Consider the following 16,828-nt stretch of genomic DNA (forward strand, 5'->3'; position numbering starts at 1 on the left):
GGCCCAGACAGCCTGCTCACCTTCCGCCCGTCGGCTCCAAATTCACCCTGTGCAGGAGGAAAGCGAGGCCGGTTAGCTTAGAGTCCCACAGATGCCACTGCCTCCGGGGGCCAGGTCTGCCTCAGACCAAGCAAGAGGCCAGAAGGACCCCAGAGAGGGCGCCCCTCTGTGACGCCAGATGCGGGGCCCCCATCGGGGCCACGATGCTCTGACAGACGCTGCTGGGCTCTGGGGCCACGTCACAGTCTCACCTTCTCTCCTTTGAAACCAGGAACACCCTGAGGTCGGAAGAAAGGAAGAGCGGCATTACTGGGGGTGCGTGCGCCACAGATCGGGGGGGCAGGGGAGCCAGTGGTGTTACTGGGGGTGCGTGCGCCCCAGATTGGGGGAGAGCAGGGGCAGCCAGTCCCGACTCGGTTCAGGGACAACATTCAAGATACCGAGGCTCTTGGCTTCTTGCCCTGGGGATGAAGGGGGTGGGGGGCCTGGAGACAACCTGACCCTGTGGGCCCCCACCCGGCCCAGACAGCCCTTGGCCTGTCCCCCCGACCCCTAGTCACAGGGGCAGGGCTGGCAGCAACTTGCCTTGGGTCCTGGGAATCCAATGGGGCCTTCGATGCCTGGGTCTCCCTGTGGAGGAAGAACAAAGAGCCACAGCTGAGCCCCAGTCCTGGGGACCTGAGGCCTAGGGGGCAGGGGTGTGGAGGACACTCACCTGTCGTCCCTTCTGCCCAGGCTCTCCTGGCTCGCCCATGTTGCCCTTGGCACCCTAAACGCAGATCATGGAGAAAGGGGTAAACTAAGGCAGGAAGCAGGTAGGTGGGCAGATGCTTCTGAGCTGGTGTGTCCTGTTTTGTTTTGGGGGCTCCTTTGTGTCCCCTCAGATGTCATCGTGGGCGCCCCTTTTCCCTCATGGCAGGGCCACGGCTGTGAAGCTGCCTCCTCGGGGACCTCCATGCCTGGGCTGTGGCAGGTGGCAGTGTCACCGAGGACGGGGGGCAGGGAAGCATCTAGCTGGGGACCTGGGAATGGGCATCTACACTCCTACTGGTCTAAACGGCTCCTTCCAGATTTAGAAGAAGGAAACGGAACTGCTTAGGGATAAGCTCATCTTCCCAGAGGTTCTCCCCTCCTCTGCCATCACGTGCGACCTTTGACCGAACTTCCGGGGTGTCTGACACCCCGGCAGTGAGCTCAGTAAGGAGTGGGAGCTCCGTGTGCTTTAGCAGGACCCTGTTCCAGGTCTCCCGCCCCGGCGAGTTTCCCTACTTCACCAGAGCTGCAACGGCAAAGCTAAGAATGAAAACGCATTCCTGCTTTTCTCATAACGCCATTTAAGAGGAAGGAGATAAAAACTGGTTTTAGTTCTCCCAGGGTCAGAAGGGTTGAGACCATCCTGGGCGCATGTGGCCCCATGTTTGGAGCTGAAGAGAGGCGGGGGGCCTCCTGGCAGCTGGGACCCCGAGGGTGGGCCGGGCGTCTTACCTTCTGTCCGCGGTAGCCCTTGGGGCCGGGAGGCCCGGGGATCTCCAGACAGCTCACCTTGTAGCACTGAAACAAGAAGCAAGGGGTGTTGGGGAAGGCCAGCGGGGAGAGCCCCAGGTGGGGGGCAAGGGGGGAGCTGGTGGGGGGCTGAGGACCCCTGGGCCATCGGCCATCGAGAGCACAGGGCCGGATGGAGGAGCAGACTTGGGAGGCACCCAGGAGGCCCCGAACCCAAAGGCCCTTGGCCGATTCTGGGAAGACCAAGGAGTCTTGCTCCCTGGCCTCCTCCCGTTTGTCCCAGACCCCCGGAAGCAGCAGGGGGCTGGGGCAATCATCATCTCTGCCAGGTCAGCGCCTCAGAGTCCCAGCGGGCAGCACCCGGCCGGGGTGGCAGGGCTGGAAAACGCCTCTCACCTCTCCATAGGCTTCATGTTTCTGTGGAAAAGACAGAAAAAAATGCTACTTAGCCAGAGCCAGAGATTTGGGTGGGAATGGGGAGGTCACCCTCCCAGAAGGGTAAACTGAGGCCCAGAGCAGGGTACTGCCCAGTGAGGGAGCGGGTCTCAGGGCTCTGGCCTCCACCCCTGCTCCTGGTGCCCAGTGGGTGGGCGTGGCCGGGCAGCGCCTCACCATGACCTTGATGATGCGATTGATGGTGTCCTGGTCGATCTCCAGGTCGGGACGCACGGTGGCGTAGTTGTTGCGGTAGAGCTCAAGGGGCATGCTGGCCATCTCCCGCAGACCCTGCTCGTTTGGGATCTGGTCGGGGGCCACGGTGAAGATCCGGATGCCCTCCTCGCGAGCCCGCTCGGCCTGCAGCTTGATGCCCCCGCACGGGCTGCCGGTGACGTAGCCGTCGGTGATGACCACCGCGAAGTGGACCCCGCCCTTGGCCTTGAGCTGCCGGATCTCCTGGGTCATGTTGGCCAGTGCGCAGTCGGTGAAGGTGCCTTTCCGGATGGAGACAATGCTGTCCAGGCTCTTGGTGAAGGAGGCCCTGTCGCTGTCGGGCGGGCTGAACACCCTCACCACGTCGGAGAAGTGCAGGCCCCCGTAGCGCCAGCTCAGGGCCACCTGGTCCAGGTAGGTCTCGTCCTGCAGCTGGCTGACGAACTGCCGCACGAACTGCCTCATGTGGTACAGCAGGCTGTCGATGGGCGACTGCATGGTGACGCTCTCCGAGGTGTCCAGCACGAAGTACACGTTGATGGGGCAGTCGGTCTTTTCTGGGGGCACGGGGGCGTCACTGGCCTGCCCAGGGCGGGGGCCTGTGGCACGAGCCCATTGCCAGGCGTCGTGCACGTGGGGGATCCCAGGCTCCACCCCACGGCCCCCCCCCTTCCTACCCACATGGGGTCCCAGCCCCCTGGCCAATACCTGGGCAGCTGTTTCTCTCAGAGAGGCCGGGGGCGGTGACCTCTTGCTGCTGGGCGTGGACGGCCCCCAGGAGCCCCCAGAGCAGGAGGGCAGAGCAGGGGCCTCGGAGCATCCTGGCAGCACCCGCGCACCCTGACGTCCTGCAACGGGAGAAGCAGCCCACTGCCACCAGCGCCCAGTGCCCACGCGGGATCCCGGACAGCCGGGGCAGCACACAGTGGGGCAGAGGGCACATGGGCTCGGGGAGACGCCCTTCTCCCTCGCCCTAGGCAGCCCGCGCACACACACACACTCAGGGGACGCAGAGCCTTGATTCTGGCTGGGTCTCGGTTGGCACAGCCCGTCTCTGCCCTGGGGGGTGGCGGCTGGGGAAAAGCAGAGGCATGGGCGCACTTTGGTGCCATTTCCCTGGTGATGCCCCTTAATGCATTTTTGAGAGGAGGTGGATGGGTTTTGGCAGGCAGATTCAAGGTTCAATATCACTTGAGTTTCAGCTTAGAGGAGCGAGTCCTGGCATTGTTAGAGGTGAAGAGGACATGGCCCTGCCTCCCCGGGATGGGACATGGTCAGGTTAAGAGGCCATGATCCTGCAGGTAGGGGTTGTGACCCAGCAAGGTGGTGACGGTTGCCCAGACAAATGCAAAGCCCAGTGGGTGTGCCAGGGAATCCAGGCAGGCTTCCTGCATGAGGTGATGGAGGCCCAGACTGAGGGGACTGGCCAGAGGAAGGGGAGCGCCTGGCTTGGGGAAGGTTCATTCAGGGAGGGCTGGGGATGGGGGCTGAGGAGATGGTAGGGGAGCAAGTCAGGGGCCCCGAAGAACCTGGGAGCCAAGAGCAAATCAGAAGGCAACAATCAGAGCAAAGAGGTTCAGAGCCATCAACCACATGCGACAGCCAACATGGGGACCACAGGAGCTTGGCGGAGCAGGGTGGGGGGCCGCTCAGGACTGAGCACTAGGGTGTGGGTGCAGCTTTGTCCTCCACTGCCCATCACCTTGCTGCCCCCAGTGGGGAAGCCATGAGTCCCATCCTGTCCTGTCTGCTGTGGGAGGGAGGGGGTTGCCGAAGGCCAGGGAATCCATACCCCCCTGGCACCACTCCCTGCACGTGTGCACACACCACACCAATCACACGTTTCACACCCACCCTCACACACACTACCACACACACCGTCAATTCAAGGAGGCCCCATAATGAAGTGTATTATTGAAAGATGCTGCTCTCAAATGAAATGAAGAATTCTAAAAATAATCTACATGGGAGAAAAACACAATAGCAGAAACAAAGTTAAACAAAAAACAAAAAAACACCTAAAGGGAAGAATCTTTTTGGTGTTGTCATGGGCAATCTCCGAAGTGGGCCCACTTCTTCCTGCTTCCTGGTGTCACCCTCTCATGAAATCCTCACACACTCAACTGTCACCAGCCTGTATGACCAAAAGATCAGGTGATGGCATGGCTTCCAAGACAAGGCCACAGAATACATCATGGGCGCTGTCTGGCCCTCTCTTGGGTCCTTACAGAGAGGAAGCTAACTGCTGTCGTGTGAAGGCCCTCAGGCTGCCTTTCAGAAGCCCAGGAGAGAGGGACCGAGGCCTCCAGCCACCAGCCAGGTGAGGGAGCCATCGCAGAAGCCCATCCTCAGCCCAGGCGAGAAGCACTGTGCTGTATGCCCTGGCCAATCCCCCCGACTGGGACGGCACCTCATCAGGGACCCTGAGCCCGAGCCACCAAGCCAAGCCATTCCTGACCCGAATCAATTATGACATTGTAAACGCTTATTGTTTTAAGTTACTAAGTTCTGAAGTAACTTATACATAGCAATAGATAACCAGTTCAGGCATCAGACTTTTCCTCCACAATATTGTACACAGAAAAACAAGGAGACAGTAACTGGAGAATTTTGAGGGGAGAATAAAATGACCCAAAGATGTCTGCCTTGTCAACTTAGCTTTCATGTAAAGGATAAAAGTCTCAGATGTAAAAGGGCACACCTACATACCATTCCAAAAAAAATTCTGCAGCAAACAGAGAAATGAATAAAAGTAAGTAAGAAAGCAAAGAAACTTGAGAAATACAGTAAAATATAAAAAATGAAGAAAAAAGGAGTCAGAAAACTCAATTAATATCACATGGATGAGTTGTGACAATATATGTGAACGCTGTAGATTCTTCTGTTGAAGACAAATGTTCCCATGCGCCCTGATGTTCATAGCCGCATTCGCTACAGTGGCCGAACAAGGGAAGCAGCCCGTGTGTCCATGGACTGATGAACGGATACGGAAGATGTGGGGTATATACAGTGGAATATTGCTCACCCATATGAAGAATGACGTCTTGCTCTTTGCAATGACATGGATGGAGCTAGAGAGTGTTATGCTGACTGAAATCAGTCAGTCAGACACAAATACCCTATGACCTCACTCAAATGTTGAATGTAAGAAATAAAAGGAAAAAAAAAGAAAACCAAAAACAGACTCTTACTATAGAGAAGACACCGATTGTTACCAGAGGGGAGGTGGGTGGGGAAAAGGGTACAGTAGGTCATGGGGCGTCAGAAGGGCCCTTGTGATGAGCACCAGGTGATGTAGGGAGTGTTGACGTACTATCTTGCACACCTGAAACTAATAAAGCACTGTATGTAACCACAAAGGAGTCAACGTTAAAAAATGGATAAAGAAGATGTGGTGTGTATATGTATGTGTGTATGTGTGTCTACACACAACACACACACACACACAGTGGTATATTACTCAGTCATAAAAAGGAATGGGATCTTGCCATTTGCAACAACACGAACCTAGAGAATATTATGCTAAAGACATGAGTCAGAGACATAGACCATGTGATTTCACTTGTATGTAGAATCTAAAAAACAAAACAAATGAACAAATAAACAAAAACAGATTCATCAATACAGAGAACAAACTGGTGGCTGCCAGGGAAGGTGGGAGTAGTAGAAGATGGTGATAGTAGATAAAGGGGATGAAGAGGTACAAGTCCCAGTGATAAAATAAATGAGTCATGGGGATGAAAAGTACAGCAGGGGGAACGCAGTCAGTCATATTGTACTAGCATTGTGTGGGGACACATGGTGACGACACTTATGGTGGCGAGCACAGCTGAAGGTACAGAACTGTTGAATCACTATGCTGTATGCCTGAAATTAATATGTTATGTGTCAACTATACTGCAATAAAAAAAGAAGGAAAAAAAAATAAATATTCCTAAATTAGATCAAAAAGTGAAACCCATCTGGATGAGGTCCGTGAGAGTCACACTGGAGGTTGTCACAGACAGTGCAGAGAGAAGGAAGACAGGGTGAGACAGAGAGGACAGTGGTGGGACAGCGTGAGGGCCCATCAAAGGTGAGATGGAAGGGCAAGAGATGGGGCCAAGGACAAGGTAAAGGCTGCTTAGGAGTCTAGTTACGAGTCTATATGTATTGGATGTCACAATAAGATATATAAAGCAAAAGTGAAAAATTGAAGAAAAAGCTGACAAACAGGAAACATCAGAAGACTTTAACTCACCTTTGAAAGTTCCTGAGAGATCACATAAACAACAACAAAGAGGAAATGAATGTTCTGTTTTAGAAAACTTTGATAGTATGGAGTAGAGAATATGTATTTTCTAAACATTTGGATTTGGATAATGTGCACGGAACACATGCACACAACTGCCTAGCTATCATCTATATCTATCTTTGAAACCTGCAAGTAGGGAATGCATGAACATTTTACAAAATTCAGTTCCAGAGTAACCACAAAAGCAGGTTTAATTAATTTTTTTAAAAATCAGAAATTTTATATGAAGTTTTCCAAACCACAATACAAAAGCAGTCACTGGTAAGACAGAAAAAAAAATCAAAACACCTGGAAATTTAAAAACTCTCTCGTTAAAACTACATAGGAATTAGTGACAACAAAGTTATACATAAAAACAAATATGAGAAGACCAAAGCTGTAATTAGAGGACAATATATAGCCTTAGATGCTTTACGTCATAGGATAGGAAATAAGTGTAACAAATTAGGCACATCATTGAAGAAGCTAGGGACAAAAATAAATTAATAACAATGAAACCCAGGAAAACAAGAGAAAGAAAATAATAAGAAATAAACCAGCTGATTAAAAAAAAAAAAAACCAACAACAATGGTAGAATTATAAATAAATAAATAAATAAATAAATAAATAAATAAATCCAAGAGCTGGTTCTTCGAAAGAGCCAATAAAGTAAAAAAACTTATCAAAGAGGAAAATGATAAAGCCCAAATATAGTAACACAAATCTAGGAATGAGTAAAATAATATGATGCTATGTGAAGAAGGTTTTTAAAAGCATACCAAGTGCAGCCCTCAGCTAATGAACAGGAAAGACTGGGAAAGTCTTGAGAAGGGGTGAGGACTGGCTGGGCTCTGCCTGGGAAGGATGGGAAACGCAGGCAGGGAATACACCCCAGAGCTCCGCCCACGTGGATGTGGGAGAGTTCTTCTGCACCTTCGAGGACAAATACTTCTCTACTTTTTAGCCTGTTGCAAAACATAAAAAGATAAGCTTTTCAATTCATTAAATGTGGAAAAACCTGAGACCAAAACTTGATAAAAGAAATCCCTAAAAGAAACTCTGCAGGCAATTCCCACTTTGGAATACAGTTGCCAACATCCCAACAGATGCTAGAAAATACAATCCAATAGCATATCCAGGACAATTGCCCCAGAACTGGATGAAGTCAGCTTGGAAATACAATGATGATACAACCCTACAAACTACATTAATGTCGGGCACATGAACATAAAAAGAAAATCATGTCACTGTTTTAATGGTACCTGAAACAACCATTGCTGATTGAGAAAAAAGAAAATAAGAAAATGAGAAGTTGAATTACTGTTATAAAGCATATACGTTTCAATCCACAACCAAGATCATATTTTATACAAAAACTAAAGTAGGGGGTCTTCCTTCAAGAATCTGGACTGTTCTACTTGATACCAACGCACACATACCCATATACTGAAATCACACGCTTCCTGAACTCAGGGAGTCTACTGTGGGCTTGACGCCGTGTTAAAAACTCCTGCACTCAAAGAATGTCCACGAGAGCACAAGAAAGAGACACATAAATAAGACAAAGAGTGCTGCTCTCACTCTATGGTTCAGAGTTGTGTTGGAAGCCAAAGCAATAAGACTGTACAGAGAAACAGAGTATAAATCTTGGAAAGGGAAGAGATGGAAACCGTCCTCCCTAAAGACGGGAATTCGAAAACCCAACGAACTCGACTATACAACATTTACAGGAAGGGGGGGTTCAGTGGGACAATTATAAGAAAAATACATACAAAAAGCTATAGATTTTCTTCTATTAGCAACAACCAATTAGGAAGTTTAATGGGAAAATACTGTTTACACTACAGCAAAAATGACATAAAGTTAAGGAGTAAAGTTAAGAATCTAAGAAAGTGCAGGACTTATTAAAAAATCTCAAAATTTTTCTAAGGAACACTTCAGAGAGATGAACCTTGTTCCTGGATGAGAAACCCAATACTTAAGAATATCAGTTATTTCTAAGGGAATCTATAATTGAATGTAATTTAATCGGAATCTTCAAGAAATATTTTTGTGTGTTTCTTGTACACGTGGACAGAATGAGTCTAAAGAGGCGTAAGTAAGAGCAGATGAGAAAAACCGGAGGTACGTGGTGCTGAGGGAGCCTATGCTCTCAGGGGCAGAGGACAGAGCAATAAGGCGTCTGTGGTTTTGTGGTGAACAGCGACAACCCGCCAGGCGACCCGGAACTGAGGAGGGAAGATGGTGGCCCTTCAGGACAGTGAAGGGCTGGGGGACGGGGGCTCGCCACGTGGCTAGAGACAGGAGTTGTCTCACCCGCACCCACGTGAATTCCAGGAGAAGGCAGTGCAAATCACGACCAGGTGGCTGAGGTGTCAGGGAGACGTCTGCTGTGGCTACCCTGCACCAGATGCCCACCAAGCATCCTCCCGTGAGGCCACACCACCTCGGGCTTTGGTACCGCTGCAGGTCCCACCTCACACAGGGGCACACTGACCCTGTGCGTGTAGCTTGCCCTGGTGCTCAGCTAGCAGCCAGGCCGCATGGCTGCTTTTTTTTTTTTAAGATTTTATTTATTTGAGAGAGAGCGCTCAGGAGCACAAGTGGGGGGCAGAGGGGCAGAGGGAGGAGCAGAGGGAGAGAGAGAAGCAGACTCCCTACTGAGCAGGGAGCCCGATGCAGGGCTCGATCCCAGGACCCCGAGATCATGACCTGAACTGAAGGCAGATGACCAACTGACTGAGCCACCCGGGCAGCCTGGGGTCCTCAGTCCTGACACCTGGGCCCCCACGGATGACACTTCCTTACAATAAAGGCAACAGGAGCCGCCTGGAAACAGACCAAGAGCCAGATAACAGTCTTTCCAGTATATGATCAAGATTTCATATTTTTAAGGTTTAAACATTTTGACGGCCTGCTATTAGGTGTGCAATGTTTATAACTGGTATAGCTTCCTGCTGTATCAAAAATTTTATTAACATACAATGTCTTTTGTCTCTTGTAACAGTTTTTGATTTAAAGTTCATTTTATTTGGTATTAGTATAGCTACCCTGCTCTCTTTTGCTTCCTATTTGTATGGATAAAGTCTCTGGATGTACTGTGAGTCTCTTGTAGACAGATGACCCTGGCACAGCGCGAGGGTCGAGGTGCCGACCCCCTCCCCACACAGCCGATAATCTGCATGTAACATTCACCTCCCCCACAACGTAACTGCTAAGAGGCTACTGTTGAGCGGAAGCCTGACTGATGACAGGGGAGTCAATGGACATGCACTGTGTGCACACATCATGGATTCTTACAGTCGAGTAAGCTAGAGGGAAAGTGCTGAGGAAATCACGCCGGGGACAAAACACGTTTACAGCGCTGTGACGTAAAAACTCCGCACAGACGTAGATCTGTACATTGAGCCTCATGCCGTTCGAGGCTCAGCGGCCGTCGGATCGTGTTTTCCCCTAAGCTGTTCTGCCAGTCTCTGTCTGGGTGGACAGTGGGATTTGTCTACAATTAAAGTAACTCTGATAAGGAGACACTTCCTCGTTTTGCTGTTTGTTTTCCATATGCCCTACAGCTTCTTGTTTCTCATTTTCTGCATTACTGTCTTCTTTTGTGTTTCGCTGATTTTTGTGGTGAAACATTTATATCCCTTCCACATTTATTTTTGCGTATAATCTCTAGGTGTTTCTTTGTGGTTACCGTGGGGGTTATAGTGAACATCCTAAAGTCACAGCACTCTAGTCTGAAATTACACGTAAAGCTGGTATAAATTCAGAATGTGTGTATATATACATGTTTTATACATTGTATGTTGAAAGCATAACCAAATATTATTTGTAATGCATTAGTTTCTTCAATTATGTAGAAAACAAAAGGTGGAGTCATGCAACATTATCATGATAAATTAGCTTTTATAATTGCTCGTATGTTGATCTTTGCTGAGACCTTTATTCCTCCATGTGACCTTGAGCCACCATCTAGTGTCCTTCTATTTCACCACATAGGACCCCCTTCAGCATTTCTTGTAGGTCAGGTCTCGTATTAAAAAACTCCCTCAGCTTCTGTTTGACTGGCAATTTTTAATTTTACCCTCACTTTTAGAGGACAGTTTTGCTAGATATGGAATTTTTGGGTGACAGGTCTTTTTTCTTTTAGCATTTTGAATATGTTCAGCCCACTGTCTCTGGTCTCCCAAGTTTCTGATGAGAACTCTGCTGATAATCTTAGTTAGGATTCTTTGAATATCGTGAGTCACATCTCATTCGCTGATTTCAGTTTCCTCTTTGTCTTGGTTTTTGATGGTTGGATGATGATGTGTCTCGGTGTGAGTCCCCTTGAATTTATCCTACTTGGAGTTCATTGAGCTTCTTGGATTTGATGTTCATGTCTTCGTCAAACTGGGAGGTTTGAGCCAATATTTCCTCAAATACTTTCCCTGTCATTGCCTCTCCCTCTTCTCCTTCTGGGACTCCCCTATTTGCCTGCAAGTTCTGTAGGCTCTGTTCACTTTTCTTTAATCTTTTTTCTTTCTGTTCCTTAGACTCAAAGATCTGCATTGTCTTATCTCCAACTTCACAGGCTATTTCTTCTGTCTGCTCAAATCTGCTTTTGAATTCCTCTAGTGACGTTTCCATTTTAGTTATTTTATTTTTCAGCTCCACTATTTCTTTTTGAATTCTACCATGAGTTTCTCTTTATCGATACTTTCATTTTATTCAGACATTGTTTTTCTTAACTTCTTTAATGCTTTCCTTTAGTTTTTTTGAGCATCTTTAAGATGGTTGTGTTCAGGTCTGTGGCCACTAGGTCCACCATCAGGTCTTTTTCCAGGATAGTTTTCTTGATATACATATATATACCTTTGGATGGACTACACAGGACACACATTTCCTGTTTCTTTGTGCTTTGTGATTCTTTTGTTGAAAACTGGAAATGTGAATCCAGTAGTAGTATGGAATCTAATAGTGGTATGTCTGAAATCAGATTCTTCTTCTCTAGGGCTTGCTGTTTGTTTATTTACTGATCTTATTGTTGTAAGTTTTCTCTGTGGTGAGGATCAGCCTGAAGTCTAAGTCTAAGGTGTTCTCAGGTGTTTCCTGAGCACACATCTTCCCTGAATATGTGCAGTGCACATCTGATTTCTCCTATACATGTGGTTGCATTATGTCCTAGTCTTCAATATCTAGCTCCCCCCAAAAAAGATAAAAATGAATAGGGAAAAAGGATGCCAATACTTTAGTATATTTGCTGCCAAAGCAAGCATGAGGCTGCCAACACTTTAAATCTCCTGGATTCAATTCAGCCAGAGAAGAAAGGGAGAGGCTTGCAATAATGGGAGAAGGTAAAACAAAAATGGCAACCTCCATGGATTTAAGAAGAAAATATTATAGAAATCATCTTCTCTGATCACGATGGGATGATGTTAGAAGTCCAAAACAGAAGGAAAACTGGAATATTCACAAAATCGCAGAAGTTAAAGAATCACTTTTAAAGAACCACTAGATCAAAGAATAAATCACAAGGGAAATTATAAAATACTCAGAGACCAATAAAAATGAAATAATAAAAACATACCAGAATGTATGGAACACAGTCAAAGTCATGTTTAGGAGGAAATTTACAACTATACATGTTTTCATACAAAAATAAGAACGAGCTCAGTCAGTCGGTTAGGAGTCCATCTCTTGATTTCAACTCAGGTCATGATCTCAAGGTTGTGAAATTCACCCCTGAGTTGGGCTCTGCACTCAACAGGGTGCCTGCTTGAAATTCTTTCCCTCGCCCCTCCCCCTCCTCATACACAGGTGCAGCGTGCACATTTTCTCTCTCTAAAATTAACTTTAAAATCTCTTAAAAAAAACAAGAAAGAGCTCAAATCAACAACCTAATTGTACAGCTTAAGGAACGAAAAAGAAGAACAAATGAAACCCAGAGCTAGCAGAATGGAGGAAATAATAAAGATTAGAGCAGTGTTACATGAAATATATGACAAAAACAACAGAGAGTATCAAAGAAACCAAAAGTTGGTTTTTCAAAAAGATCAACAACATTGACAAACTTTTAGTGAGATGAACTAGGAAAAAAAGAGGGAAGACTCAAATGACCAAAATCAGAAATTAATGTGGGGACATTACTACCAATTCCACAGAAATAGAAAAGATTATAAGCGAGAACTATGAGCAACTGTATACCAACAAGCTGGGTAACTTATGTGAAACAGACAAATTCCTAGAAATGCAAAACCTCCCAACCATGAAAATAGAGAAATTCTGGACAGATCTCTACCAAGTAAGGAGATTAAATCAGTAATGGAAAATCTCCTGACAAAACAAAAACAAACCCTAAATCTGATGGCTTCACTGGTGAATTCTACCAAACATTTAAAGAACTAACATCAATACTTCTCAAACTTTTCAAAACAAGTTGAAGAGGAGGGCATATTCCCTCACTCATTCTATGATGTCAGCATTACCCTAATGCCAAAGTCAGACAAACACTATAAGGAAAGAAACTACAGACCAATATTCCTATTGAACACCGACACAAACATCTTTAACAAAATATTAGCAAACAGAATGCAATAGGATAATAAAAAGATTAAACACCACAAGCAAGTGGCATTTATTCCTGGAATGCAAGGATGATTCAATTTATGAAAATTGATCAATGTAAAATAATCAACATGAGCTCAAAAAATCTTTTGATAAAACTTAACATCCTTTCATAATAAAAACACTCCAAAAGTAGTAATAGAAAGAACCCACCTCAATATAATAAAAGTCATATATGAAAATTCCACAGCAAACATTATACTCAGTGGTGAGACACTGAAATCTTTTCCTCTAAGATCAGGAACAAAGCCAAGATGCCTACTTTCATCCTTTCTATTCAACATAATACTGGAAGTCCTACCCAGAACAATTAGGCAAGAAAAAGACATAAAATGCACTCAAAGTGGAAAGGAAGAAATAAATTATCCCTGTTCACAGATGATATGATTTTATATGTAGAAAACCCCAAAGATTCCACAAAAGGAACTGTTGGAATAAACAACAGAGCAGTTTGTAGTAGAATACAAACTCAATACACAAAAATCTGTTGCATTTCTATATACTAACAGTGAGCACCACAAAACAATTACATTTACATTAGCATCCAAAGAATAAAACATTTAGGAATTAACTTTACTAAGGAGGTAAAAGACTTATTCACTGAAAACTAGAAAATCTTTTTGAGAGGAATTAAAGAGGATATAAACAAATGGAAAGATAGTCCACATTCATGAATTAGAAGACAGGATCAGGATGTCAGTACCGCCCAATGTGATTTACAGGTTTAATTCAATTTCTATGAAAATCCCAACGATGATTTCTGCAGAAATAGAAAAAACCACTCTAAAATTCATAAGAAATCTCAAGAGACCCTGAATAGCATAAATAATCCTAAAAGAGAAGACCAAAGCTGGAGGACTCACACTTCCTGATTTCAAAATTTGATACAAAGCAATAGTAATGAAAAAAAGTGGTACTAGCACAAAAACAGACATATATACCAGGGGAGTTGAATAGAGTCCAGAAATAAACTCTTGCATATACATTCAAGCACTTTTCAACAAATGTGTCGTGATCATTCTTTAGAACAAATGTTGTGGTGAAAGACATTCTTTAGAACAAATGTTGTGGTGAAAACTGTGTATCCACAAGCAAAAGAATGAAGTTGGACCCCTCCCTCACACCATACCCAAAAATTAATTCAAAAGGGCTAATATCCAAGATGTATAAAGAACTCCTCAAACTCAACACACACAAAACAGATAATCATGTCAAAAAATGGGCAGAAGACATGAACATACACTTCTCCATTGAAGACATACAAATGGCTAACAGACACATGAAAAAATGTGCATCATCACTAGGAACATCAGGAGAGTCAAATCAAAACCACATTGAGATACCACCTTACACCAGTTAGAATAGCCAAAATTAACAAGACTGTGAACAATGTGCGTTGGAGAGGATGTGGAGAAAGGGGAACCCTCTTACACTGTTGGTGGGAATGCAAGTTGGTGCAGCCACTTTGGAAAACAGTGTGGAGATTCCTTAAGAAATTAAAAATAGAGCTACCCTACGACCCTGCAATTGCACTACTGGGTATTTACCCCAAAGATACAGATGCAGTGAACAGAAGGGCCATCTGCACCCCAATGTTCATAGCAGCAATGGCCACAGTCACCAAACCGGAAAGAACCGAGATGCCCTTCAACGGACAAATGGATAAGGAAGATGTGGTCCATATACACTATGGAGTATTATGCCTCCATCAGAAAGGATGAACACCCAACTTTTGTATCAACATGGTCTGGACTGGAGGAGATTATGCTGAGTGAAATAAGTCAAGCAGAGAGAGTCAATTATCACATGGTTTCACTTACTTGTAAAGCATAAGGAATAACACAGAGGACATTAGGAGATGAAGAGGAGAAGGCAGCTGGGGGGAAATCAGAGGGGGAGACAAAACATGAGAGACTGTGGACTCTGAGAAACAAACTGAGGGTTTTGGAGGGGAGGGTTGTGTGGGCTTGGGTGAGCCTGGTGGTGGGTATTGTGGAGGGCATGGATTGCATGGAGCACTGGGTGTGGTGCATACACAATGAATTCTGAAACACTGAAAAGAAATTAAAAATATAAATAAAAATTAAAAAAAATAAAGTCAAACAAAACAAAACAAACAAAAAACCAAAGTAGATCCATGATCTAAATGTAAGACCTAAATCTATAAAACTTTCAGAAGAAGTGTAGGGCAAAACCTCACAACACTGCAGTTAGCAATGATTTCTTGGATAGGACACCAAGAGCACAAGGAACTAGAGAAAAATTAGGCAAAATGAACTTTATGAAAAATAAAACATTCTGTGTATGAAAAGACACTATCCACAGAGTCAAAAGACAACCCTGTAGAATGGGAGAAAGTCTTTGCAAATCACAGATGTGATCAGTGATTAGTGTCCGGAATTTTTGAGAACTCCTAAAACTCAACAACAAAAACTTGACTCAAAAATAGACAAAGGACTTGAATAGACCTTCCTCTACAGAAGACATTCCAATGGTCACGGAACGCATGAAAAGATGCTCAACATGACTAATTATTAGAGAAAAACAAATCAAAACTGTAAGGATATCACCTAACACTCATTAGGATGGTTAACACTCTCTCTCTCTCTCTCTCTCTCTCTCTCACACACACACACACACACACCCGAAGTAACAAATTGGAGGATGTGGAGAAATTGGAAGTGTTGGTGGGCATGTAACATGGTAGGAGCTCTGTGCACAACAGTACAGTGGTTCCTCAAAAAAACAAAAATAAAATTACAATATGATCTAGCAACTCCACTTCTAGCTATTTACCCCCCAAATTAAAAGCAAGACCTCAAAGAGATATTTATACACCCATCTTCGTTGTTCACTCTAGTGATTACTCACAACAAGTAAAACATGGAAGGGTCCCAGTGTCCACCGACAGATGACTGGGTCGTTGGCGTATGGTTCACCTTGAAGGGGACGTACGTTCTGACACGTGCCCCGGCGTGGCTGAACCTTGGGGATGGGAGGCTCAGTGACATTAGCCGTGACAAAAAGACCATATGACATTGAAACCATATGAGATGCTTACACTCTCTAAAAAATCAGAAAGCTAGAAAGTAGGATGGAAGCTGCCAGGGGCTGGGGGAGGAGGGAACAGGGAGTTAGTGCTTAAAGGGTACAGAGTTTCCATCTTTTAAGATGAAAAGAATTTCAGAGGCGGATGGACAAAATAGCAGCTCAACAACATGAACACCACTGAGCTCTACACTTAAAAATGGTTAAGATAATAAATTTTATGTTGCGTGTATTTTACCACCATTTTACTAGGACTGAGCACCCATTAGGAACACAGGGGAGATCGTAAGCAGGCAAATGGTCAGTGAGCAAGAAATGCTGAAGGCACAGACATCGAGGACGTGTAGACAGACCAACAGACCAACCATTCCTCCTCCAGGACACTGGCACACGAGGAAGAGGAAACGACCACCAGACTACGCAGTGCCCGCCGTGGAGAGTGCCAGGGTCCCCCTTCACTCTTCGGGGGACCGTCTGCCTCCAGGCATGAACGCGTGACACTTCCTGGAGCTCTAGACCCAGACTCTGCCCTTCTAGCAGCAGGGGTCCCCCACAGCTGGATGCCTGCCCCCCATGCTTATTCCAGCCACTGCAATGGGCCACCACGAGGCTGGCCCCCGTGTGGCGGGGAGTGCTGACCTGTTTCAGGTCGGCGGAGAGGGCGTGCTGGGAGTCTGCGGAGACTGGCGCTGTATGATATGGCCCAACGCCACACCAATGCCAGCCCTGGGTCGGGCATGGCATCC

At 45.9% G+C, this 16,828-nt stretch overlaps 1 protein-coding gene across 3 annotated transcripts in view; it reads right to left on the reverse strand.

Annotated features, from left to right (window-relative positions):
* The window catches only part of COL6A2 (collagen type VI alpha 2 chain), a 32,530-nt gene that overhangs the window by 13,467 nt on the left and 2,235 nt on the right, over positions 1-16,828 (reverse strand). For 2 of the 3 annotated variants that reach the window (XM_032865187.1, XM_032865188.1), the window contains exons 2-9: positions 2,863-3,002; positions 2,116-2,753; positions 1,900-1,920; positions 1,486-1,551; positions 716-769; positions 586-630; positions 252-278; positions 21-47 (exon numbers count right to left, since the gene is read on the reverse strand). In XM_032865187.1, the coding sequence (XP_032721078.1) occupies positions 21-47; positions 252-278; positions 586-630; positions 716-769; positions 1,486-1,551; positions 1,900-1,920; positions 2,116-2,753; positions 2,863-2,974 (990 nt within the window). In that variant the 5' untranslated portion in view covers positions 2,975-3,002. The remainder of the gene's footprint in view (positions 1-20; positions 48-251; positions 279-585; positions 631-715; positions 770-1,485; positions 1,552-1,899; positions 1,921-2,115; positions 2,754-2,862; positions 3,003-16,828) is intronic. The other variant, XM_032865189.1, reaches the window with a different exon arrangement.

The sequence above is a fragment of the Lontra canadensis genome, unplaced genomic scaffold, assembly GCF_010015895.1.
Source record: "Lontra canadensis isolate GAN:19392208 unplaced genomic scaffold, GSC_riverotter_1.0 scaffold29, whole genome shotgun sequence".
Taxonomy (NCBI): domain Eukaryota; kingdom Metazoa; phylum Chordata; class Mammalia; order Carnivora; family Mustelidae; genus Lontra; species Lontra canadensis.